This window comes from Epargyreus clarus, unplaced genomic scaffold (genome assembly GCF_041222505.1).
Source record: "Epargyreus clarus isolate Ecla_fem2 unplaced genomic scaffold, WU_Ecla_fem_2.2 ptg000003l, whole genome shotgun sequence".
NCBI lineage: Eukaryota > Metazoa > Arthropoda > Insecta > Lepidoptera > Hesperiidae > Epargyreus > Epargyreus clarus.
This window is the reverse complement of record NW_027332211.1, coordinates 15,275,333-15,296,080: the sequence shown is the minus strand read 5'-3', so window position 1 is coordinate 15,296,080 and position 20,748 is coordinate 15,275,333. Positions and strand designations below refer to the sequence as shown.

At 34.8% G+C, this 20,748-nt stretch overlaps 1 protein-coding gene across 1 annotated transcript in view; it reads right to left on the bottom strand.

The window, feature by feature from the left end:
- Positions 1-3,420: 3,420 nt before the first annotated feature.
- ken (zinc finger and BTB domain-containing ken and barbie protein) overlaps positions 3,421-20,748 on the bottom strand; it is a 35,099-nt gene continuing 17,771 nt past the window's right edge. Inside the window, exons 2-5 of the mRNA XM_073090433.1 lie at positions 9,807-9,989; positions 9,555-9,675; positions 8,953-9,432; positions 3,421-8,838 (exon numbers count right to left, since the gene is read on the bottom strand). Coding sequence (XP_072946534.1) covers positions 7,921-8,838; positions 8,953-9,432; positions 9,555-9,675; positions 9,807-9,989 — 1,702 coding nt within the window. The 3' untranslated portion in view covers positions 3,421-7,920. The remainder of the gene's footprint in view (positions 8,839-8,952; positions 9,433-9,554; positions 9,676-9,806; positions 9,990-20,748) is intronic.

Below are 20,748 nucleotides of genomic sequence, written 5' to 3'. Positions count from 1 at the left end.
TTAAATTAACGTAAACGAGTGTGCAATCCACCTGAAGTACAGATGCGTCGCTACCCTTAAGGTCCTAGAACTACTAGTTAAAAATGTTATGACAGATAGAGAGATAGCACAACATTCCCAAGCAAGACGCCATTGCCTATGAATGGGTAAAATAAAAATGCCTAAAAACATAACATTATGTGGATTATGGTCACAATTATCAACATTCAGAGTCCAGAACACGAAAGATGAGTTTTGGAATGTTCCCAGAGAACTACAGGTTTCGCAAAAAGATGTGAGCCATCTGCCTCTTACCGGTTCCACGCCTCCTCTTTTTATTTTCTATCCACCCCGTCTATTTTTAACCCCGAGTAAGTATGTATGTGGATGCAGGATTAAGTTAACTCGCTTTCTGTTTGCTTACGAGTGCTCCCATTTTTATCAACGTCTTTAATCCATTGTTTTTACGTCAGTCTTTGTGTTCCCGTCGAAATAAATGAATACTGACACAATAACACTATTGATTAAAAATAGACACTATTGATTTATCCGAATAAAATGTTTCTTTTTTTCTTGATTAAAAACAATAAAATTTGACTGTCGCGGGCGCTTTCAATAAAAACATAGCACAAGCATCTATGTCTAGGACAAGTTAAAATAAAATGTCTGACCAGGGATCGAATCTGGAACAATATTTATTTATATATCAATTCTTTGATTAATGAGTGTCTACCAATAATTTAGTCAATTTAGACATCTGTTTTCCTGGAAGCTAGGGGTGGATGAAATACTCTATATTTTGTTACCATTTGAATGCTTCCATGTCAAATTTTAATTAACGCGAACAGACATTTCAACTTTTTCTCATAGATTAGTAAAGATACTTCGCCGCCTTGAAATTGAATGAAGCCACAAACGGCTTATTTTAGTAAGTTCTTTTTTTGAATCCTTGACAAATAAAAACATTTTTAGAGAAAATTTACGAATAAACAACTAATTTACGTAATAATTACGTAATTTACGTAATAAATGAATAATTATTTCAAATATTTTAGGGACATTTTAGCACGGAGACGTGGCAAAACGTTTTTAAGCAACTATTTCAATTCTCAAAAATGGATACATTTTCTTGTTAGGAGTGAGTAATCTTTACTAATCTATGCTTTTTCTTAGTGTATTTTGGAAGGTGATAGAAGTTAGAGCTCGTATGGTTCGACAGGACAGGTATCACCACGGTTTCGGTATAGGTTCCGGCAGAGGAATAGGCATTCCATATAAGGTAAACGCATCTGTGATCGGTTTCAGATCCTCTTCCATATGGAGTTGGTCTAAGAGTTAGACTCTAAGATGTCCGCGGCGGTAGAGATCACATAACATCAGGGTACATGTGCAGCAGGTTTGGAATTTACGTATTGGCCCATACATTTCCATTCAGCGCCCCTAGCGGATTGTATCAGAACTGATTGCAATAGTAGAATAATAGTAAAATAATAAACAAAAACAAAAACAGTCATTTTTGTAAATACGTAAAAACTAATACTGAGGATACAAATGGGATGTAAGCTCGTTTGCTATTTCGGTTTAATTAAAATACAGTAGATATGAACTCTAGTTTTAATAAAATTAGTTTAATAGACACAAATATTATATTTTGCAAGGCTTTATAACTCTATTAACGGCTGATTGTAATAAGCATAGCGCCGCTGCGTATAAGTATAAAAAAAATACGATGCATCTCTGAAGTTTATAAAATAAACCACTTTTTACTAATAAAAACCTTTAAATATTTGAAAATATTTATAGTACTTCGTCAATTATCCTTTAAAACATATTTTGAAAGTGTAATAACAATGCCACTTTTAATTAGAACATGGTTTGAACTGAAATTAGCAGAAAATATTGCTTGATTCCTGAAAATTCAGGCTTCTAGCTTCATATACAACAAAGTTACAGGAGGTCAAAATGGCCCGAATTGCTTCGAGATAAGAATGGTACAGCCGTGGCGCTTTTTTTTTTTGGCTCGACTTGGCGAAGGCACTGCCGTGCCCCCAGAACTACATTTTTGAGATTATTTTGCAAACGTAATGTGAAAATTAAGAGTTTTGTTGACATTTTAAAAGATATTATAGTTACTTACCGCGTTATTAGGCGGTGGTGTGGCTCGTAACGTTTCTGCTGCAAACTGCTATCAACACGCCGTTTTCGTCCACCGAGCATGACTTTACATAATAATACGCGTTATGAAACGTTACATAGTACGTTTAGTTTGCACACTCGATTAGGTGCATTACTTTAAACTTTCCTTGGTTTGTAAATAATTATGTTCTTGTGTTAAAATTGCAACATGAGGACAACGCCATCTATTATCGCATTGGAAAAAATATGAATCGCATGGCAATGTACCTTTTTGTTTCAAATTACTTGTATTATGAAATTAGTTCTAGGGTCCCAATAATATAATTTTGGATGGAGCAGATCAATCCGTAGTCCACCGTGTTGGCCAAGTTCTCATACTCGGAAACTTCACACAATTTTGAGAACTTTATTGAGATTAAATAGAGGTTTCATTACTAGAGACGAAATTTTATTAATTTTTTAAATACACTTAACTTCTCAGAAAAGTCAGAGGCGTGATTGGGATTCGAACCCTGAATCCTTAATGTGGAGGCAAAACTTGGTACCATGATATCATCATAGTAATATCATAGAGCCTTAGGTACATAACTAAAATTTTGTTTTTATGTGCCATTTCGTGCCATTTTGACGATGCGTCGTTTTAAAATCGCAATGGACCACGCGTCAAGTCGTTGCCATGTATCCCTAAAATTTTAATATTAGGAGCTCAGTCTCTAGTAGTAGGATCAATGGTTGATGATGATTGATATTTTCTCTTATTACCTAAGCTAATAATCTCGCAGCAGAGTAAGTAAAAAAAAGTCGACTTCGATAAACGACAGGTAGGCTTATATGTCTGAGTATTCTAATAGGTAGATATAGCAAACTGGCATTCAAGTAACCTGAAGTTAGTGGTTACTGCGATCACGTAGGAGATCTATGTAAAATTGATTAAGAGTAGGTACATACAACAAAGTACATACAACGCCTCTTAATTCTGTTCGATCCCTTCAAGTCAAGTCAAGTGTTGTAGTTCTACCGAAAATTGGTGTGGTGTTGGTTCAAGCAAGTATGGGAATACTACTTTGTAATATACATAATGAAATAGCAGTACAGAGTTAAGATGTCTATGAACAAGTCAGTATTAAATTTCACGATTGAGTTTATTCTAAAAGTTTCATTGACTTGATAATAGATGGCGTTGTTCATATATATCTTTATCTTGAGGATGAGGATGATATTGATGATTGGGTTTAGCTAACGTCAATTAGCTATAAAAACTAAAAAATAAAACTAAAAACAAAAAGAAAATAAACAACAACGGCGTGTGTAACTAAAATATTCTCATTATTTAATTTACTAAAGTAAGAACACATTTTTTTACAGAATGTTAATGTTCTAAACAATATCTACAAAAATTGTACACTATGTGAAAACTTACGAAATAATTTTTAATTTACAATTAACAGAGAATCATGTTCAACAAGGTTAAGTTAAGCTTTCTTCTTTAAACTTATAAAACTAATTATTTACAATAATGCCAAAGATATTATATATGTATATTATCAGGACAATTCTCTGTGCGTGTAGGCGAGCACAGATAATATATAGCGGGTAAGAATATATCCCGAGCTCGGCTATCCATATTATCTATATACAATATCTTTGGATAACTCTTAACAACGTCATGATTTATACAGAAATATTTCGATTCGATAGGTAAAGGTTGTGTTTCTACGTAACTTTTGCGACATATTTAAATAACAATACAATTGAATATATATACACATATTTTGAGTCACGTAAATAAGGAAGGACATTGGGACTGTAGGGTAACTAAAAGTATTTATCTACAAAATTTTATGTAAATACTATTCAAAATAAAATATGAAGGTTAGTTGTTGTAGGGAACTTGCATTTTTGTGCACGTACAATTGTTTTTTCTTTTAATATTTTCTTCTTGCACTATGATTGCTCGTTGACGACCCAAACTCGAAACATAGTTCATCATATTAATTTATTTAAAATAGTTTTGTAAGCTTTCTAATTTGAATGAAAATGTATTAATTTGCTTATCTATATTTCTATTTAAGATGCTTTTTATACGGTTGAAGTAGTAATAGTAGTAAGTATGAGCAAGCGGGTCATCTAATTTTAAGTGGTTTTTGCCGCCCTGTACTGTATGCTGTAGTTGGTACATAATAGTACATATCCATGTACCAACTACAGCATACAGTACAGGGCTTTTCCTGAAGCCGATCACAGATGCGTTGCCACTCCTGACTCCTAAGATGATCACCTCTAATCTATGATCTATATATGTAAAAATTCATTGCTGTTCGTTAGTCTCGCTAAAACTCGAGAACGGCTGGATCGATTTGGCTAATTTTAGTTTAGCATTATTTGTGGAAGTCCAGGGAAGGTTTAAAAGGTGAGTAAATATGAAATATATTTCATAAATAGATTCTGAGGCGGTACAAAGTTTGCCGGTCAGCTAGGTAGTAATAATTGTTTAAATATAATTAGTAGGTACTCTACATCATGTTCCAAATTACTTTATATAATTATGTTATATAACATTAGGTGCTATTTATATCCAAAACACTTGCATCATAGATTAGACTAGGTTGTATTGTACATTTTAAATTTACATCATGTTTTTAAGTTAACAAATATTTTACAATAATCTACAAAATTTCGTTGTAAACATAATTTGAACATTGCAACGTATATTGAAGTATACCATAATTTCCTTCCTTATTACTACCTCGACTTATCAAACGGAAATAATTATATTGTTGAAAATGATTAGAACCTGTTTGTTGGATATTATGCCTAGAGTGTTACAAATAAATGTAAATGTGTCATCTTATATTACTATTGAATTTTAAATTTAAATTATTTTTAGTTACATGTACATAGATTTATAATTTGAGACACTTCATAAGTGTTATTGTAGAATACGACTAAATTTTTGTTCTAAGAAAAAACACAGAATTTAATTTTCACCTCATAAAAGATTACTTTGAAATTTTTAAATTGAAACAGTTTAAGAATGTTAATATAGCCGTTTTGTTTGTTTGTACTGATATGAAAGTTTTGAAAATAAAGTTATTCTGTCAGTAATACTTTAAAAATGGTATAAAGCTCAAATCCTGGTTGGGTATGTTGTTAGGTTATACTGTACTTTTATCTAATGTAAATTACTTTGTACGAATTGGTGAGTGTGTTTGACTGTGTGATGCACGAATACATTGAAATGTAATAATTATAACACAAAATCACGAAGAAACACAAATAATAAGAATTGTGAGTTGCATTACAAATAATTTTACGCTTAAGGCAACCGCGGCTCGCCGCCGAAATATCACAACAAATCTTATGTACTACGGAAGTATTTCGAAACGACTTTCACCGACCTGTTCCACCGTGAACGAGTAAGCGAATTATTGAAGGAACGAAATAAAAGCTATTTTTAATTTTATAATTCACATTTCTCTATTATTAGAGAAATGTGACAACAACATACCAGTATGAAATATTCCCAGGAACCTTTTACTAAATCACTTATTGTTTTGTATTATTCTTGATTTTAAATACAAATTAATAAATCCAATGCGTTTAATTAGTAGACACTTTTAAATTAATTACGCGATGAAAATATTGCACAGCATTGAAAATGCTAAATCTGATTTGTTACTCGTCAAACTGTAAGTACTTTTTCGCTTATGAGTCTTTAATAGTTCCGTTTTAGATATTTGTAATGTTACCCGTCAAACTGTAAGTACTTTTTCGCTTATGAACCTTTAATAATTCCGTTTTAGATATTTTTAGATAATAACAGGTACCTCATTTAATTCGAAAATCGTTACTCGTTGGCGGTGGGCCAAGTCCTTAAACATCTACGGTTTGTTCGAGTTCACGTTTTACGTATTAGTTGGCAGCAATAATGTTTTTGGACGATTTTGTCATGCGGTGTCCACTTACCCTAACTCATATTTACAAATAAAAAGTTCGAAAATATGGAAAACGCGATGGAAGACAGCGTTTTAATTGCGCCTTATAACAATAAAACACGTTTATCACATAGATATTATCTAAGGATACCACGAAATCACAATGCTTAAGATTAAGTTGTTCCCCAATTACAAAACACGTCAATATGCGACGTTAAAAAACACAAAAATAAACAAAAAAATCAGGTATAACGATAGGTAACGTTCGAAAGAAATCATTAAAGCGATTCGACAATTTTGTCAATTATTCTAAGTTTTGAACAACTCGCTGGTAACTTTAGTTTTATTAAATTACAAGTACATTCTGCATTGATAACACGTGAAGAATAAAAACGAAATTTATTGCGAATGACATTAATAATATTCTAATCGGTACAAAATGAGTATTTAAACAATAACTGTCTACGGAATTCAATTTGAAGCGACGAATCGCATTAAATTAAATGTGGGAGACTGTTACAATCTGTTCATGTAGCAATCCTATTGAACGCCCAGCTAACTAAAATAACAGTTTAAAAATAACTGGCCACGATTAAGTGCTCAAAAAAGCTTGAAAGTTCAATCGAACTAACGTACTGTTAACATATCAAGTACCGTTAACATGAAAATAATGCCTGATAAGTTTAACATTAATACTAAGGTAGTATATTATTAAAAAAATAGAAAGACATTTAAGAATCTAAAACAGCTCGTAGTGGAATTACGGAAGTGGTTATAGAAAAGAAATTAGTTAATAAAATTACAGTCATGAGATTATTAAATTGGTACCTACATACGTTAAGTTTAACATATCAAAATCATTTCAGGTCCCTATAATTTCTCTTAATTGTATACACCAAAACATCTTCCATGCTTTACAAATCTTTGGTGCTCATCCACATCGCAAATATAATCGGCACGAACGAACTGAAGGATTAAAAGTTATTATATTAAGAACACATTTTATATTTACTTTAGAAGTTACATACATGTTAAAACCTAATATTGAGATTTTATGTGTCGTTGAAAAGCTGCGAAATGCCGAGTCAGATCAGGTTGCACTTATTGGAACTAGCGACGACAGAAAACATACAGACATAAATACAGATTAATTGATAATTTAAACTTGTGCTTCTTTACATTTTAAAATATAGGTACAAGTATACTTTATATCAATAAATAGTGCCCAAGCAATAAATGTTACGTATATAGAAAGCACCAAGCATATTACTGATACAGTGGGGACATATACTGTTGAAGTGAATGAACAACTCAATGATTTGTCTAAATTCTACGTTCCAAATCTGACTAGAATCACTGACTGTACACCATAAGTCCGAAGTGTAAGTCAATGCAATACATTACCACGTCACCGGTAGATTCATGAAAACACTGATTTAAATTAGGAGGTAGTTCATGTGACGTAAAGGCTGTACAAACTTCGCAACTTTTCTTTGACAGTGTTGTCTATTTTCTATGCTTAAGGAATTAATGTGTCGGTGGCTTTAAATAATATTTACTAATGAAATACATCTTTCAAATAAATACTATCTCTGAAAGTATTGGTCCCGGTTTATAATTTTTAAACAAATTATAACAATTTGGACCCATTCGGCAAATATGATTTTTAAATTAGTCATTAATATCACACCCGCAGCGACCTTCTCCTGCGAATGCCTTACTGAGTATCGCTCTGCGATATCATTCTTCTTAAAACTAATCACTTATCATAATATCCTTTTTAAACACATATCACAATTGTACTCTCTGACCGAGAGAAGAAGTTTCAAAGTCCAATAGTACGCGAGCGTCCGCGTCACATGAGCGGACGTCATTCATGTAGATTTTTGCTGAGAAGTAAACTATTGTGCGGTCCTGAAAGGTGTCTGATGAGTTCCGGTAATGCCTCGAAAGTAAGTTGACAGAAACAGCAGTTGAACCGTCCAGGCGTATTCGTTCGACCGTCGTTTTCGCTAGAAGATATAACATTGCGATGTACCGAACACAGATGTTTTAGCAAGTGAGCTTTTTGTTTGAACATAGCAACGCAGAGTCGACATGCGAACGGTTTTTCCCCAGTGTGAACTCGAAGATGCGTTTTGAGATTCCACGACATACCAAATTGCTTTCCACAGTACTCACAGCGGTATTCTCGGACTGGCGCCTGCTTACTCGAACCTTGTTCATGTTCCGTTGAAGGTGGCTCGTCACCACCCATTTGCGGTTGACATAGCCAAGGACCCCAAGACCCGGCACTTGGTGGTCGATACTTCAGAGCATCATCGTGTCCGGCAGTGGGTGGAGTCGCACTTCTCTCCGGTAAGAATGGTGGTGCTGATGCACTTATGGGATGCAAACCGCCAATTCTAGCACTAGCCGCTGCTATAGCAGGTCCTTGGGCATACCTTAAATGCATTTCTTCTAAATAACTCTGGTTGAATGACACGAAGGGTGGATTTTGTGACGGAGAATTGTGAAATCCTGGTCTTCTTTTCCGATGCGGCGTGACAACGTAGTTTTCTGGTGACGTTTGAACGAGAGTCATGAGATCTTGATCGGGAGGCTTAAGATGTGCGTAGTCCTCTAATTTTACAGTTCGTAGATCCAATTCCGATTCAAGGAAATGTGATTTTCTTTTAGGTCTATCAATGCCTCTACCTATACGGTCATTTAATAGTTGTCTCCTAAATACCGTTCCTTGTGGTGGATCTTCTTGGCTGGATGATGTTGATCGTCTTCTTTCAATGTTCTGGAATTTACAAATACAATCATTAATTTAAGCCACTTAGGTACTTAATAATGATGTACGAACGAAAAAATATCGTGTATAAGTAAATAAATGTACAAAAAAAAAATACAATACCTTTGCTGCGACTGTTTCAACGTCCAAATCTTGAGAGTCATCATGTTCACTGCCGATGTTTTCGTTTCTTGCTAAGGATAAATTAACCGGGTTTGACGAACTCCGTCGCCGTGATGTCAACCGTCCACACTCTTTGTCTCTATTCTCAGCGTCTTGTTCATCGTCTTCTCTTTCGTCGTTACTGCTCGTCGACATGTTTTCTTTCTTTATACTTAACGTCTCTGATTCTCCTCGATCTTTATCTTTACTGTAACTTGCACCGGGTGTTACTCTGTCGCTCTCTGAATGTGACGATCCTGAAGGAACATCGTGTTTACTGCTTTCGTTACTGTTGATATCCGTTTTGAGGTTCTTTTGTTTTAATCTCTCACACGATCTATTTCTTTCCTCTGCTTGCTGGCGTTCTTTTGTAGATTTCCATACATCTGATTTTATTTCTAGGAGTTCAAACAGTTCTTGCATGTCATCGATTTCTCCAGACTGAAATATTAAGAAAAGAATTAAGTTAGATATGAATATGTAAAACAATAATAACGAAAACTATAATGCGTCGACATTAAGAAATATTGTGAACATAATAATGCAATTAGAATGAAGATTACCTCAATGTATGCTTGACCGCTATATAGGAAGACAAGGAGATGTTTCATTAGAGTACTGCTAATGCCTGACATGTGAATTGTGACTGGATTATCGACCGAAGGTGTGTCATCAAGGATTTTTCTGAAATTCGAAAGAAAGAAGTTAAGTATTTTAGTTAAATCAGAACAGAACATAGACAAATCGCACGGAATTCAGTATTTAAAATTGTCTAGAAGTGTTCTTGATTTTTTGTTCGCCTGTTTGGCCCTTACCTGATGAGTGGACTAGCAGCAGCCATGACGATGCGGTGCGCAGCGAGCGGCACAGCGTCGTCGCACACCAACACCAAGTCGGAGTACCTGGCGCCGCGCCACGCCGCGCCCACCTCGTTCAGGATGCAGGCGTGGTGCTTGCCGTACGTCAGCGTCAGCAGGCCCTCGCCCATCATTCCAGCACTGGAAAGAAATGGAAGAGTTAATATAATGAATGTTGTGGAGGAAGGTGAAGTAATGGCATAGTCAGTTTCAGGTAATATCGTGGAATATAATTTTCCAATGACCACAGAAAATCTTAGCTAATTCTGTGTTTATTGACTATTTCTTTAATGATTATTTAAATACACCTCAAACTTCAGTTTAGAATTACTATTAGAATAAGAAACCTTTCCTAGTACTTCTAAATAAATTCATCTAAAATTTATATTTTCCATATGAGCAATTGAGATGACGTGCCAGTAAACATAAAATTGCTTTTGATCTTTAATTACTTCTGAGCTGAATTTAAGTGTACATTTCCGCAGATGAGTTTCCCTTGCATATTGTTTCGTGTAATTGCAAGATGAGTTGAATTGGAGTTTCGTGAGGTAACTCCCTGTGTTTGCACGATATGAGCAAGTGAAATCAAACCGAAATTGAGGTCCGTCATAATGTTCTCGGTTCATTAGTCTCTATCTATGCCAAACTGAAAATCGACGCTGCAAAGGAAGGCAAGGTTGCACCCAGCCGACTGTTTCAACTATAAACGTTTCAATATCATCGCTAGCGGCAAATTTGTTGAAATCGATTCGTTCTTTACACTAACGACGTAGATGCTATTGAGATACAATGGCACACGGATATAATTCAAATATAAATAGTTTGAAACGTAGGCCTTTCCCAATTAAATCAAGAAGGTTGAAAGGTGAGGAGAATTTAAATAAAATGCGAATGCTTAATGCCGGTGCGCCAAACGTAATCCTAGTCGCAGGTGCTAGAAAGCCTGTCGCAACGGACCTTGGCCCGATAAAGTATCGCAACGTGGCATTAGAGTTGCGATACAAACGCAAGATCGTTTAAAAGACGATCAACAAGCTCTTCTTTAGCATTGTAGCGATGTTTAGCAAGAGCGGGGTCACCGACAGTAGTGTAGAGCCTCATTGTTGTCGGTAAGCGTCGCCTATTGTTATACTGTTTCACCTAAAAGTCATATATAATTGCGTAGTCTGAAGAACAGAATGTAACCCGAGATAAAATTGGATTCGGTGCTACGGAATGTTCCCTCACACACTGATGACAATCGCAGGCTTTGTCACGATTTTGCAACGCTATGAATGTTTGTAGAGATTTTAATGCGTAATAAAGAGGGGATACATAAATTTAAAGTTTGAAACGCCGTTGGGAATGTCAATAACGAAACTAATGAGAGTAAAATGAATGGTACTGGTGTCATTATGCATTAACTACGAGTACTCTCTCCAAGAGTAAAGTGATAAAATGCATTATGCAGGTAGGTGTTATTACGACAGCTGAAAGACATCGAAACAAAGCCTTCGTTTGTTAATACGGATGTTTGTAAAAACTATAAGCGATTAACTCTAATTAACTGGTATGCTAATAAGTGTTGAATAAAAAATAAGTGAGAACAAAGAGCCAACATTTCCTTGAGCGCGGGAAGCATGAAGTCATTTCAATTACAAAATAAGTTATTTCATATTGTATTCTCATTTGAGAAACATTTTAGAAATAAAATAAAATACACCGCTATTGTAAATTAGAAATAATATATGTACGTATGTTCATATGGCATTGCTGATAGCGTAATAATAATATCTCTACCATTTATAAATAATCGTACACTTTTTATTAATGAAATAGGTTCGTTTGTTATTTATTATTTAAGATGCAATATTAACATAAAAAACCCAATAAATGCATAGTTTCGACTAATAAATTGTTAAAAAATGTTTTCCTATTCATAATCTGTATTTCAATATGAACTGAAATTGAACACATAACATGTATTCACAAAATTTTATTTACAGTTGAAATTTTCTCAAATAGCAATTTTCTGTGTAATTTTTCTTCAAAAGGTTTTATACTAGCAAGCAATTTTGGTCCTTAATGCGAGCAAACACACGTTATTTCGTTTCGACAGTTTGTCAGATGATGTTTAGCGGCCATTGTGATTTCAGGGCGGCGCGCGCGCAGCGGAGCGTTGCCGTCTCGCCCGCCATTGTGTTCGGGAAACCATACGTGACGTGCACTTACATGTTTCGCATTATATCGCGGTTTGCAGGGTTAATACGGAGATACGTGAATGGTTACTGTAACGACTAACCCTGAAGAACTATTTTGTTATGCTTTTTTACTATTATGTATGTAATTGGAGCAGTAGCATGGACTAACATTTTATTTATAAACTAATATGTAAGCATGTGACAAATTAATGAAATCATTGGTTAGGTTTTTTTAAGACCAATGTTTAATGTATTTAAATTCAATGTACAAAAAGTATTTAATCTTTACATAAATAATAAGTAATTCAATGTTCAATATTTACGCAACGCAACCTAGCGGTCACGGTCACAATTTTAGTATCTTCAGTTTGATAATACTTTTTAAGGCTGACGCTAGATGACGCTGTCACGAATTGCTCTCTTTTGTTCATAGATGGCGCTACAAGTAGCGCTGGCGCCATTTACGTAGCAGTCTTTAGAATAAAAGCAGTTATTCCAATTTTAAAAGATAATACCGTAGATATTGTTTCAAAAAAAGTTGATGTATTTTTAAATTTGGCTAGTTAGTTTTATTCATTAGTGTTTTTTAATCTGTTGGCCTTCACTTATTTAAGCTCTACTTTCACCAACACTTTTCAGTAAACAAATTCCGGAAACACGTAAATTACAATCACATTACTATATCTACCTCTTACTTGCTAATTTGGTTTAAACGAAGGTGATCATAATGAATATTTTCGTTGTTAATAAGGTTGTCTCGTGTGGTATTTACACGAGATTATGTCATTTTTTAAACTATTTAAGTACAACATACGATTTCATTACATTGTAAGTAATTAAATTTATTTATAGTCATAAAATGGTTTAATATTTTTGTTTGTTTAGTCTTCTCTTATATTATTACGTAAATCTTATACACTTAAGATCAAACAGGTTTAGTTCCAAAACAGCATTGTCATTCACTTAACTGTTAATTTTGTAATATCTAATCGCGTTAAAGCCGCTCAGTTGGGTCAGTGCTATGCAGATCTGTCTCACTGGATATGGCACGATCAGCAGCCATAGGTATGCAATAATGCAATCGGTCGTTTTGATTTGCGTTGACAAATTGTTATGCACTAACAACATTGTTGATAACTGGTTTGGAATAATTCACTCGCTCTGTTGCGGGAAGGAAGCAAATAATTCTATGAAATGTTAATCGCAGCTGAACTTTGAACGCGAGAATTCTTTGGTAAATGGAATCATGACAGATCTGTTTAAGACATGAATAATTACCACTATTAATTAACAAACAACATTTGCGAAATATATAAAATGATCACGATAGAAAAAATCTCAAATAAACACACATAGGTAACAATTGTCTTACAGTTAAGCCTCTTTTATTGAGATAGTTATAATTATGTTATACATTTTTGTTTCGTATATCTACAACGCAAATAAACACAGAACGCAATGAACAAACGCATTTTCTATAAAGTTTTATTATTTAAGTAACATATAACACGGAACATGTATGTAACAATGATGTCAGATTATACGATACATATAATATCAAGTCATACGCGTGCTATTATGTCAAGGAATCGATTAAAATAGATCTTGAAGGTGGGCGAAACCACGAAGCGGAAAGCAGATCCTCAAGCATTGATTGATAAACCAACAAACAAACCGTAAATTGAATCACAAATAAATGAAATTTGTTATAAACAGGAAATATGCAGCTAGATGTGGCTATATGTAAACAAGAAGCAATAAAAATATCTCAATCAACAAGAATCAAGTGTACAACTCAAGGTTGGATCATAAAAGAAATACGCCCGACGCGTTACATAATTCTGCCCACACTAATTAAGCACGTACCGACCTAGAATGGTCAAGCTACATTATTATCGTTTACTAGATCCATTCCAATTTTAGATTGTTGTTGTCCGTTAATGGAGTTTATGACAGCATGTCACTGTAAAAGGAGGAATAGCTGGAGTGAATAGTAGCGCCGTATAATTGAAGATAATTGCACTTCTCGATTTAAATCCTGACTACCTTACTGTTAATCACTAGAGAATCTTTCACGAAGGCGATTCAAATTACTATGCAAAACTAGGCAATTAAAATCACGTAATTTGTAATTAAGTAGAGTCACTACAATGTGTTTATATTTAAATAGTAACAGACGGTAAGCAAATAAAACTTCACATAAAAGAGAATGAGATCTTGGTTAAATAAAGGAAATACTGACGTATAGGAAGTTATAATATTCTCCCAGAAGTATACGTTAAACGCTTAGCGTATCCTCGTAAAACCAAATGAGAATTATCGTAAAGCCGACATTAGCCAAGATGACAATTAATTGGGCATGTCGCCGGAAACAATAAGTAAGGTAGACGTAAACGTTGAACGTTTACGAAACGGCACGATATCGGTGTTGCAAACTGTAAAATTGTAGACACCGCCACTGTTGGCCTACTGGAGCGTAGGATTGGGAAAAAAGTTCCAACTTTCCCCGTCTATTGCCAAATAATTGAAAGTTACGAAAATGTCTGCGATTTTACTCTTTGTTCGGCTGCTTCAGAGATCATTAATTATCGTCACTTTTACAATATTATTATTTTTGAACTGACTTAAAAAGTGGATATTTACTCGATCCGTACACAAACTGATTCATTGGTTTGCGCCTACGTGTCTGTTTATGGACTGCATATTCTATATTCTGCATATATTTTTCTTGAAGATAATATAATTTCTATACGAGACTTCCTTTTTTTAATTTATTTAATCAAAAATGGCTACTCCCCGTGCAACATTTATAAGTTGAATATTTATAAAAAAATGTCAATTTTTAGGAACTTTCTCAGATATAAGGGGGCATAATCATTTATGGGGCATATTCATCATTATCATTCATATAATCAATATTTTTTTATGTATGAACTAAATTAAAGATTAATTAATTTTATATACCCGACATTTTCTAAAATAATATGGTGTGACATTGAATGGAATAGGAAGTAATTAATGTTGTTTCACTCACTCCTATTGAATCGCAGCGTTACTTTCTCTTTTCAGTTCATTGATTTCACTAAATCGAAGTGTCGAATTTAGAAGCTGTTGCAGTAAGGCAGAGCGAATAAACAATTTAAAACTATGGACCAAGTAATAAGGTATGTAATTAAATTAATATTTTATTATATTCATTCATGGTTCTTATGTGACTTCTTTTGCTAGTGAGATGCTGGGTTTTTGTTTTGATATTAAATTTATATTTGTTTACATTATTTTCAGATAGGCTATTTTAAGGTGTTTATAATTATGAGCAGACTTTATTATAGTAGTAGTAGTGGTAAACTTTTCAAGTTTGTCGTTAATCACTTAAATTCAGTTGCGATTTTATAAAATAACTTATCTTGTGAATGATCATGGACTCTCATTAATCTTATTGTACTTTTGTCAGTAATTTTCTTGATTTCATCGTTAATTATTAAACCATTTGTCACAGATAGTCGCAGTAATCGTGTTGATTAAAAAATGTTAAAAATGCTATCCGTAAGTATTATCTATTTGAACACTTGTTAATACTTACACAAAATCACAAGAAAGGAGAAGGTATCGAGACAAAGTAAATTCGAGATTGTTTACATTGAAATATTCTATACATTTAAATTTCAAGGCCTTTAGATAGCTTACAGTATTCAATGAATACACAAAACACTTGTTAATATTCTTTCTATATTTAGACTGTTGTTGCAAGACCGCCATTTAAAAGTAAATATCCTATTTAATTTTGTGGATCGAGTTACATATTAATAAGTTAAATTTACATTTTCTTATTAAGTTAATCCTCATATTTATTTATGCCTGCTTAAATTTTAAAATTGTTCCTACTTTCATTTGCTTATATTGAATAAATGAGATTTGAATTTGAATTTGAATATATTTATGATTCAATGTTATAAATAATTAATTAAGCATGACAGTATTGACTAACTTTTTTTATTTTCAATTTATTTTATAGCGTCGATATTTACAAGTGGATAAGATATATCGATTGCTCTACAGCTTCAGAAAACTTCATTTCATGTAATAAAATAAATATTTTATTCATGTAATTTAAGCCGATAAATAAGCTGAGTAACCACGAACCTCTTTTACCACTAACAAGGTCATTTGCATTACAGGCGATCTTGAGAACTTAGAATATCTGTCATCTGATACGTATGTCGCAGAAGGGAATTAAAGACAATGTAATGTTGCATACATAACTTAATTCACAGTATGTTTAATAGCCATATGTAAAATTATTGTTTCAAATTCTCAAGATTTAGGAATTCCAAAATATTATTCGTATCCAGTATACTCAAAAGTATGTTGAAATTATTTGCTTTATTTTCGCAACATTGTTTAATGGTTGCATAAATGTCAATGAAAGTGCAAATTGGCTTGTCTTCTGACATTTTATTCTTTAGCATGCTGTTTTACTCGATTTATTCGACAGTTGCCGATTGCCATTTACATTCTAGTAGAAGTTGCTTCTTTCAATAAGGAATGTAAATGGTCTTTACCGAGAGCAATAAATAAGGATATTTGAGGGCAATATTGAGATTGACAATTATTACAAGCTTAAGCCTTAATATGTTTTGATGCTTGGTCGTTTCGGGTAAACAAGACTGTCACTTATGGAGTAATAAATCAGAGCAGCAAGAATGCAGATAACAATTAAAATGTCAGGTATCCAGGCTAGTTCGCAGCATGCTCCGATGCGGTCGGACTGCGAGGCTGGCCGCCTCTGTCACTCGCCTCGCTTGACTACAATTGCAGATAATCCCATGAGCCACATTTACATGCCCGCGACAGTTTCATGCTCCATTTACAGGACTGAAATGATCGGACAAATTTAATCGTCTGATTTCATTAAACGCTCATTCCACGTTCCAAGATGTTTGAAATTTACGACAGAATCTACGAAGTACTTCACGCTCGTCGATTACGAAACAACAAAATTAATTACGCCAGATGACTGCGCCGTTGTAAAAAATGAATAAATTATTAATAAGGAAGAATTTGGACCCGTGAGATCGGGCGCAATAATAATTCCGGTAACATGACTTCAATGACGAACAGTCGGTACTTAGCAACGAGCCAGACCCCTTTACAAGCTTCTAACAGCCGCGCAAAGTATGACAGAAAACGATAGTGATGTAAGTCGATAGTTGTCAAACAGGAAATCGCGGGGCGCGCGTGGCGAGCGATATGCCGCACACGCTTTGTGCCGGCGGCCTTCGGACGAAATATTTAGAGCCCGTACCGACTGCGCTGAATCGCACCACATACAAACCATTATGTAATCCCGGCTCCACAACAAACGCTAGTTCATTCATAAGAGGCACGGTCAATTTAGCTATCTGTGGTGCATCATCGCTGTTCTTGTTTAGATCTAGGTAATTAGTCTTCGCGAAGATTTCCTGCCGCTATTGCGCGTTAGTGAGCTCTCCGTTACACTTTGTTTACTACTTCACTGCGCGCCCGCATGAATTTACGTTTGGGGAGCGATAAGCTATTGGTGATAATTTCTTTTACGTAGCAAAACAAGGAACAAATTAAGTATGTTAATCAATGTCATCTAGAGTCGAAAGAGATCATTGTCGTCATTACAAACATTATCAACTCGATTTATATTTATCTTCGTGGCACGAACAAGTTTTGTGCTTTTATCTAAAATATGTTTCTATTACTTGACTAGTACTAAACAAATTCGTCACTTAGGTACATTTTCGTTGCGAAAACGTAAACAATCTGTTCAGGCGTTTGTCATTTGCTCTCGGTGTACAATGTTATTCACGAAATACTGTATCTACTCAGGTTAATAAACCTTGATACAATGACTAGCCGGTGGAGATATGCAAAGTAATTCAAAGAATTTCATTCTTGCATAGCTAAGTCTAAACAGATTGGGCGTGGTCGCATCTGATATTTACAATGAATGCCAAATATTCAATTCACATGCTAACTAATTTCACGTATTGATTGACAGACGGCAGCTGTTTGATTTTATCAGCGGTTATCTACAAAGCATTCAGCAGCCGGTAATCAAATTACATTTAGCCAACGTTATTGTTGCTCGAAATTCTTGCATGTTTTCTTTCTTTCTCCACCAACAGCAATTTGACAGCATTGACATAAACGAAATAGCTACCTTAGCTTTTATTAAGACCGGCGTAATTGGTTTCTTTGTGAATAAAATGCCAACCCGGATCGAAAGGCGTAACAAACACTTCGGTTCGACTGAGATCACTCGTTAGATGAGGCCATGTCCTAACTGAGCTCTCGATCGTTGGCAAGTGACAAATGAATTTATTTATAAATGACATACCCTTGCGAGAGAGTCTTGGGCCGAAAGCGCGAATGAGTTTTACCTTCGATGATGCTAAAATAGCTCCACAGTAGTCCACAGTTACACTCTCACCTTGCGTTTGATTGACGATTGATCCCTTGTGCCAGATACTCGCTAACTGACACTGTAAACAATTACAATGCCTGTATTTTACACGATTGGTGTTAAGATGTTTAAGAGCATAAGTAGGAATAATTCTTAGTTATGTTGCCTTGACTTTTCTAAACATTTAGCATTTAATTTAACAATTAGTTGGAACTTCGTGTTCACGCAATTTTTCATGGTCTTTACAGTCATGGTTAGGTACTATTCGAAAATATGCAGGAATATAGCTGATGAAGTTTAAAAAAATCTTCACTGTTTTCAAGACACATTCGTAAGATACTCATTTTCTAAAGAGATTATTGTTGGAACATTCAACATTATTTCGTATGCCGGAAGTATTCAGTAAATGTTGATGGATGATCGAAGGTAGCTAATTCTTGTCTTCGATGTGGCCTTACATAGTTGCCTTCGACTGTAGAGCTATTCGTATCAAATATCAATCTACTCCAGTATTTTGCATTATCTGCAACGAGTGCACTCTGATTGAAATTATTTATTAAATCATGATTGATGGGCTATTACAATAATGAAATTAGCATATTTTTTATCGTCAACTAAACGATTGATTTTGGATTTAAGGCTAGTGAAGTCATGGTTGCTGATAAGAGAAAGCCAGTTTAAGGGATTTCTGTAATGACGAGATACCTATCTTGGTAAGCCGCCCCCGGCGTATTCCTACGTTTTCGCAACATTCTCGTTCGGAAACAAATCGAGTTCGTGTTCGACATTTCGCGATCACTGCGGCAGTTAGATGACTATTTATAAAGAACGTGTCTAAGAAAAGGTCGAATTTGATTGTCGACAGTCATTTGAATATCTCTTCTGTTATTACAGCAAATTATGATAGATTAAGTCATCCACATAGAGGCGGTTCTCACGCCGGGAAATCGTTTGACCTTGAAACCGGTAGGTGCTTTGAACCTCTAAATGAACGGTGTAATTGAAATCTATTTTTGTCGTAACTGATTATTTTCTAATCATTATTGTTTACGTCGTAAACAAACTTAGTCTACGTCGCTATCAGATTAAATCGATTAACATTGTTGGCTTCCGTTTACTCGACTGTTCTCGACAAGCCGTCCGAGGTGAACCACACTCGACCAAGGTCCGTTTTGAAATAGGATGGCACTTGACCTTCAGGATGAAAGTCAACAGTGTTGCGCAATACATCTACGCGAGCGCACAGTACTCGATGCTAATAACCGAGTGCGAGACATATTGGAACCTGATCATGACCCACATACTACGTTCAAGGATTTCACATGTTTGGAAGGCGATGATTTCAAAACTGCTAGAATTTTAAGGTGTGTTTTGTTAGCGCGTTGCGGCGTCAAGGCAACACCAGACGTAATAGATAACGCATTCGACAAGACTGAGTGAAATAGTGCATTTTCTTGCGCTTTTATGCAACATGGGACACACAGTACTTACACCAACAATCCAACAGAACTGAATCATCCGTGAGTGTCATCCGCATTCCGTAATCCCACTTCTGAGAACTCTTTCTTTTGATTGTTCTTTTTTTAAGTCGCAAAAACTGGTCCCGTGGGCATCGAAATAACCAAATAAATTCGCTGTGAAGCCTGCGAGACCGGACTAGATTTTTCACTACTCCTTTCTAGTTGTCTACGTTAGATCGGTGCACGCACACATGTATGTCGCACGTGTTTAAGTCGGTGTGTGTGTGGGTGTGGCACACACACGAGTCGTCGCGTGCGCATGTAGTGAGCGTGCGTAGATCCGCGGCACGTTGCATAGGAGGGGGAGGTAGGGCCGGCGAGTGGCCCGCGGTTTTGTAAGAACGTTTTATTTCAAGGTCACTCGAGCAGTTTTTAGAAAGTTACCTCACATCAACTCGAGTGTTAGGTAAAATTAATATAATATGCATTTATTTTCGACAGCTGGACATTTCGGAGTGTTCCAACGTGAAGAATCGTGATATGAAAGTAGACGATCGCGCTCATCAAGATAGAGATGGAATTGCATGTAGGTACGTCGCTATTACTGGTTTATTAAAAATAAATACCGGTTTCAAAGTACAACAAGTTATTGTTACCTAGTTGTTTTGCATATTGATTAGAATCTTACTTACAGTGTGCAATAAAAGGAGAAGTCGAGTTAGATACTTACATTACAAAAAAAGAACTATGAATTGAAAAATTTAAATGAATTTTATATTTACTCACTTCAAAATTAAGTAAGAAAAAATATATGTGTTATTCTT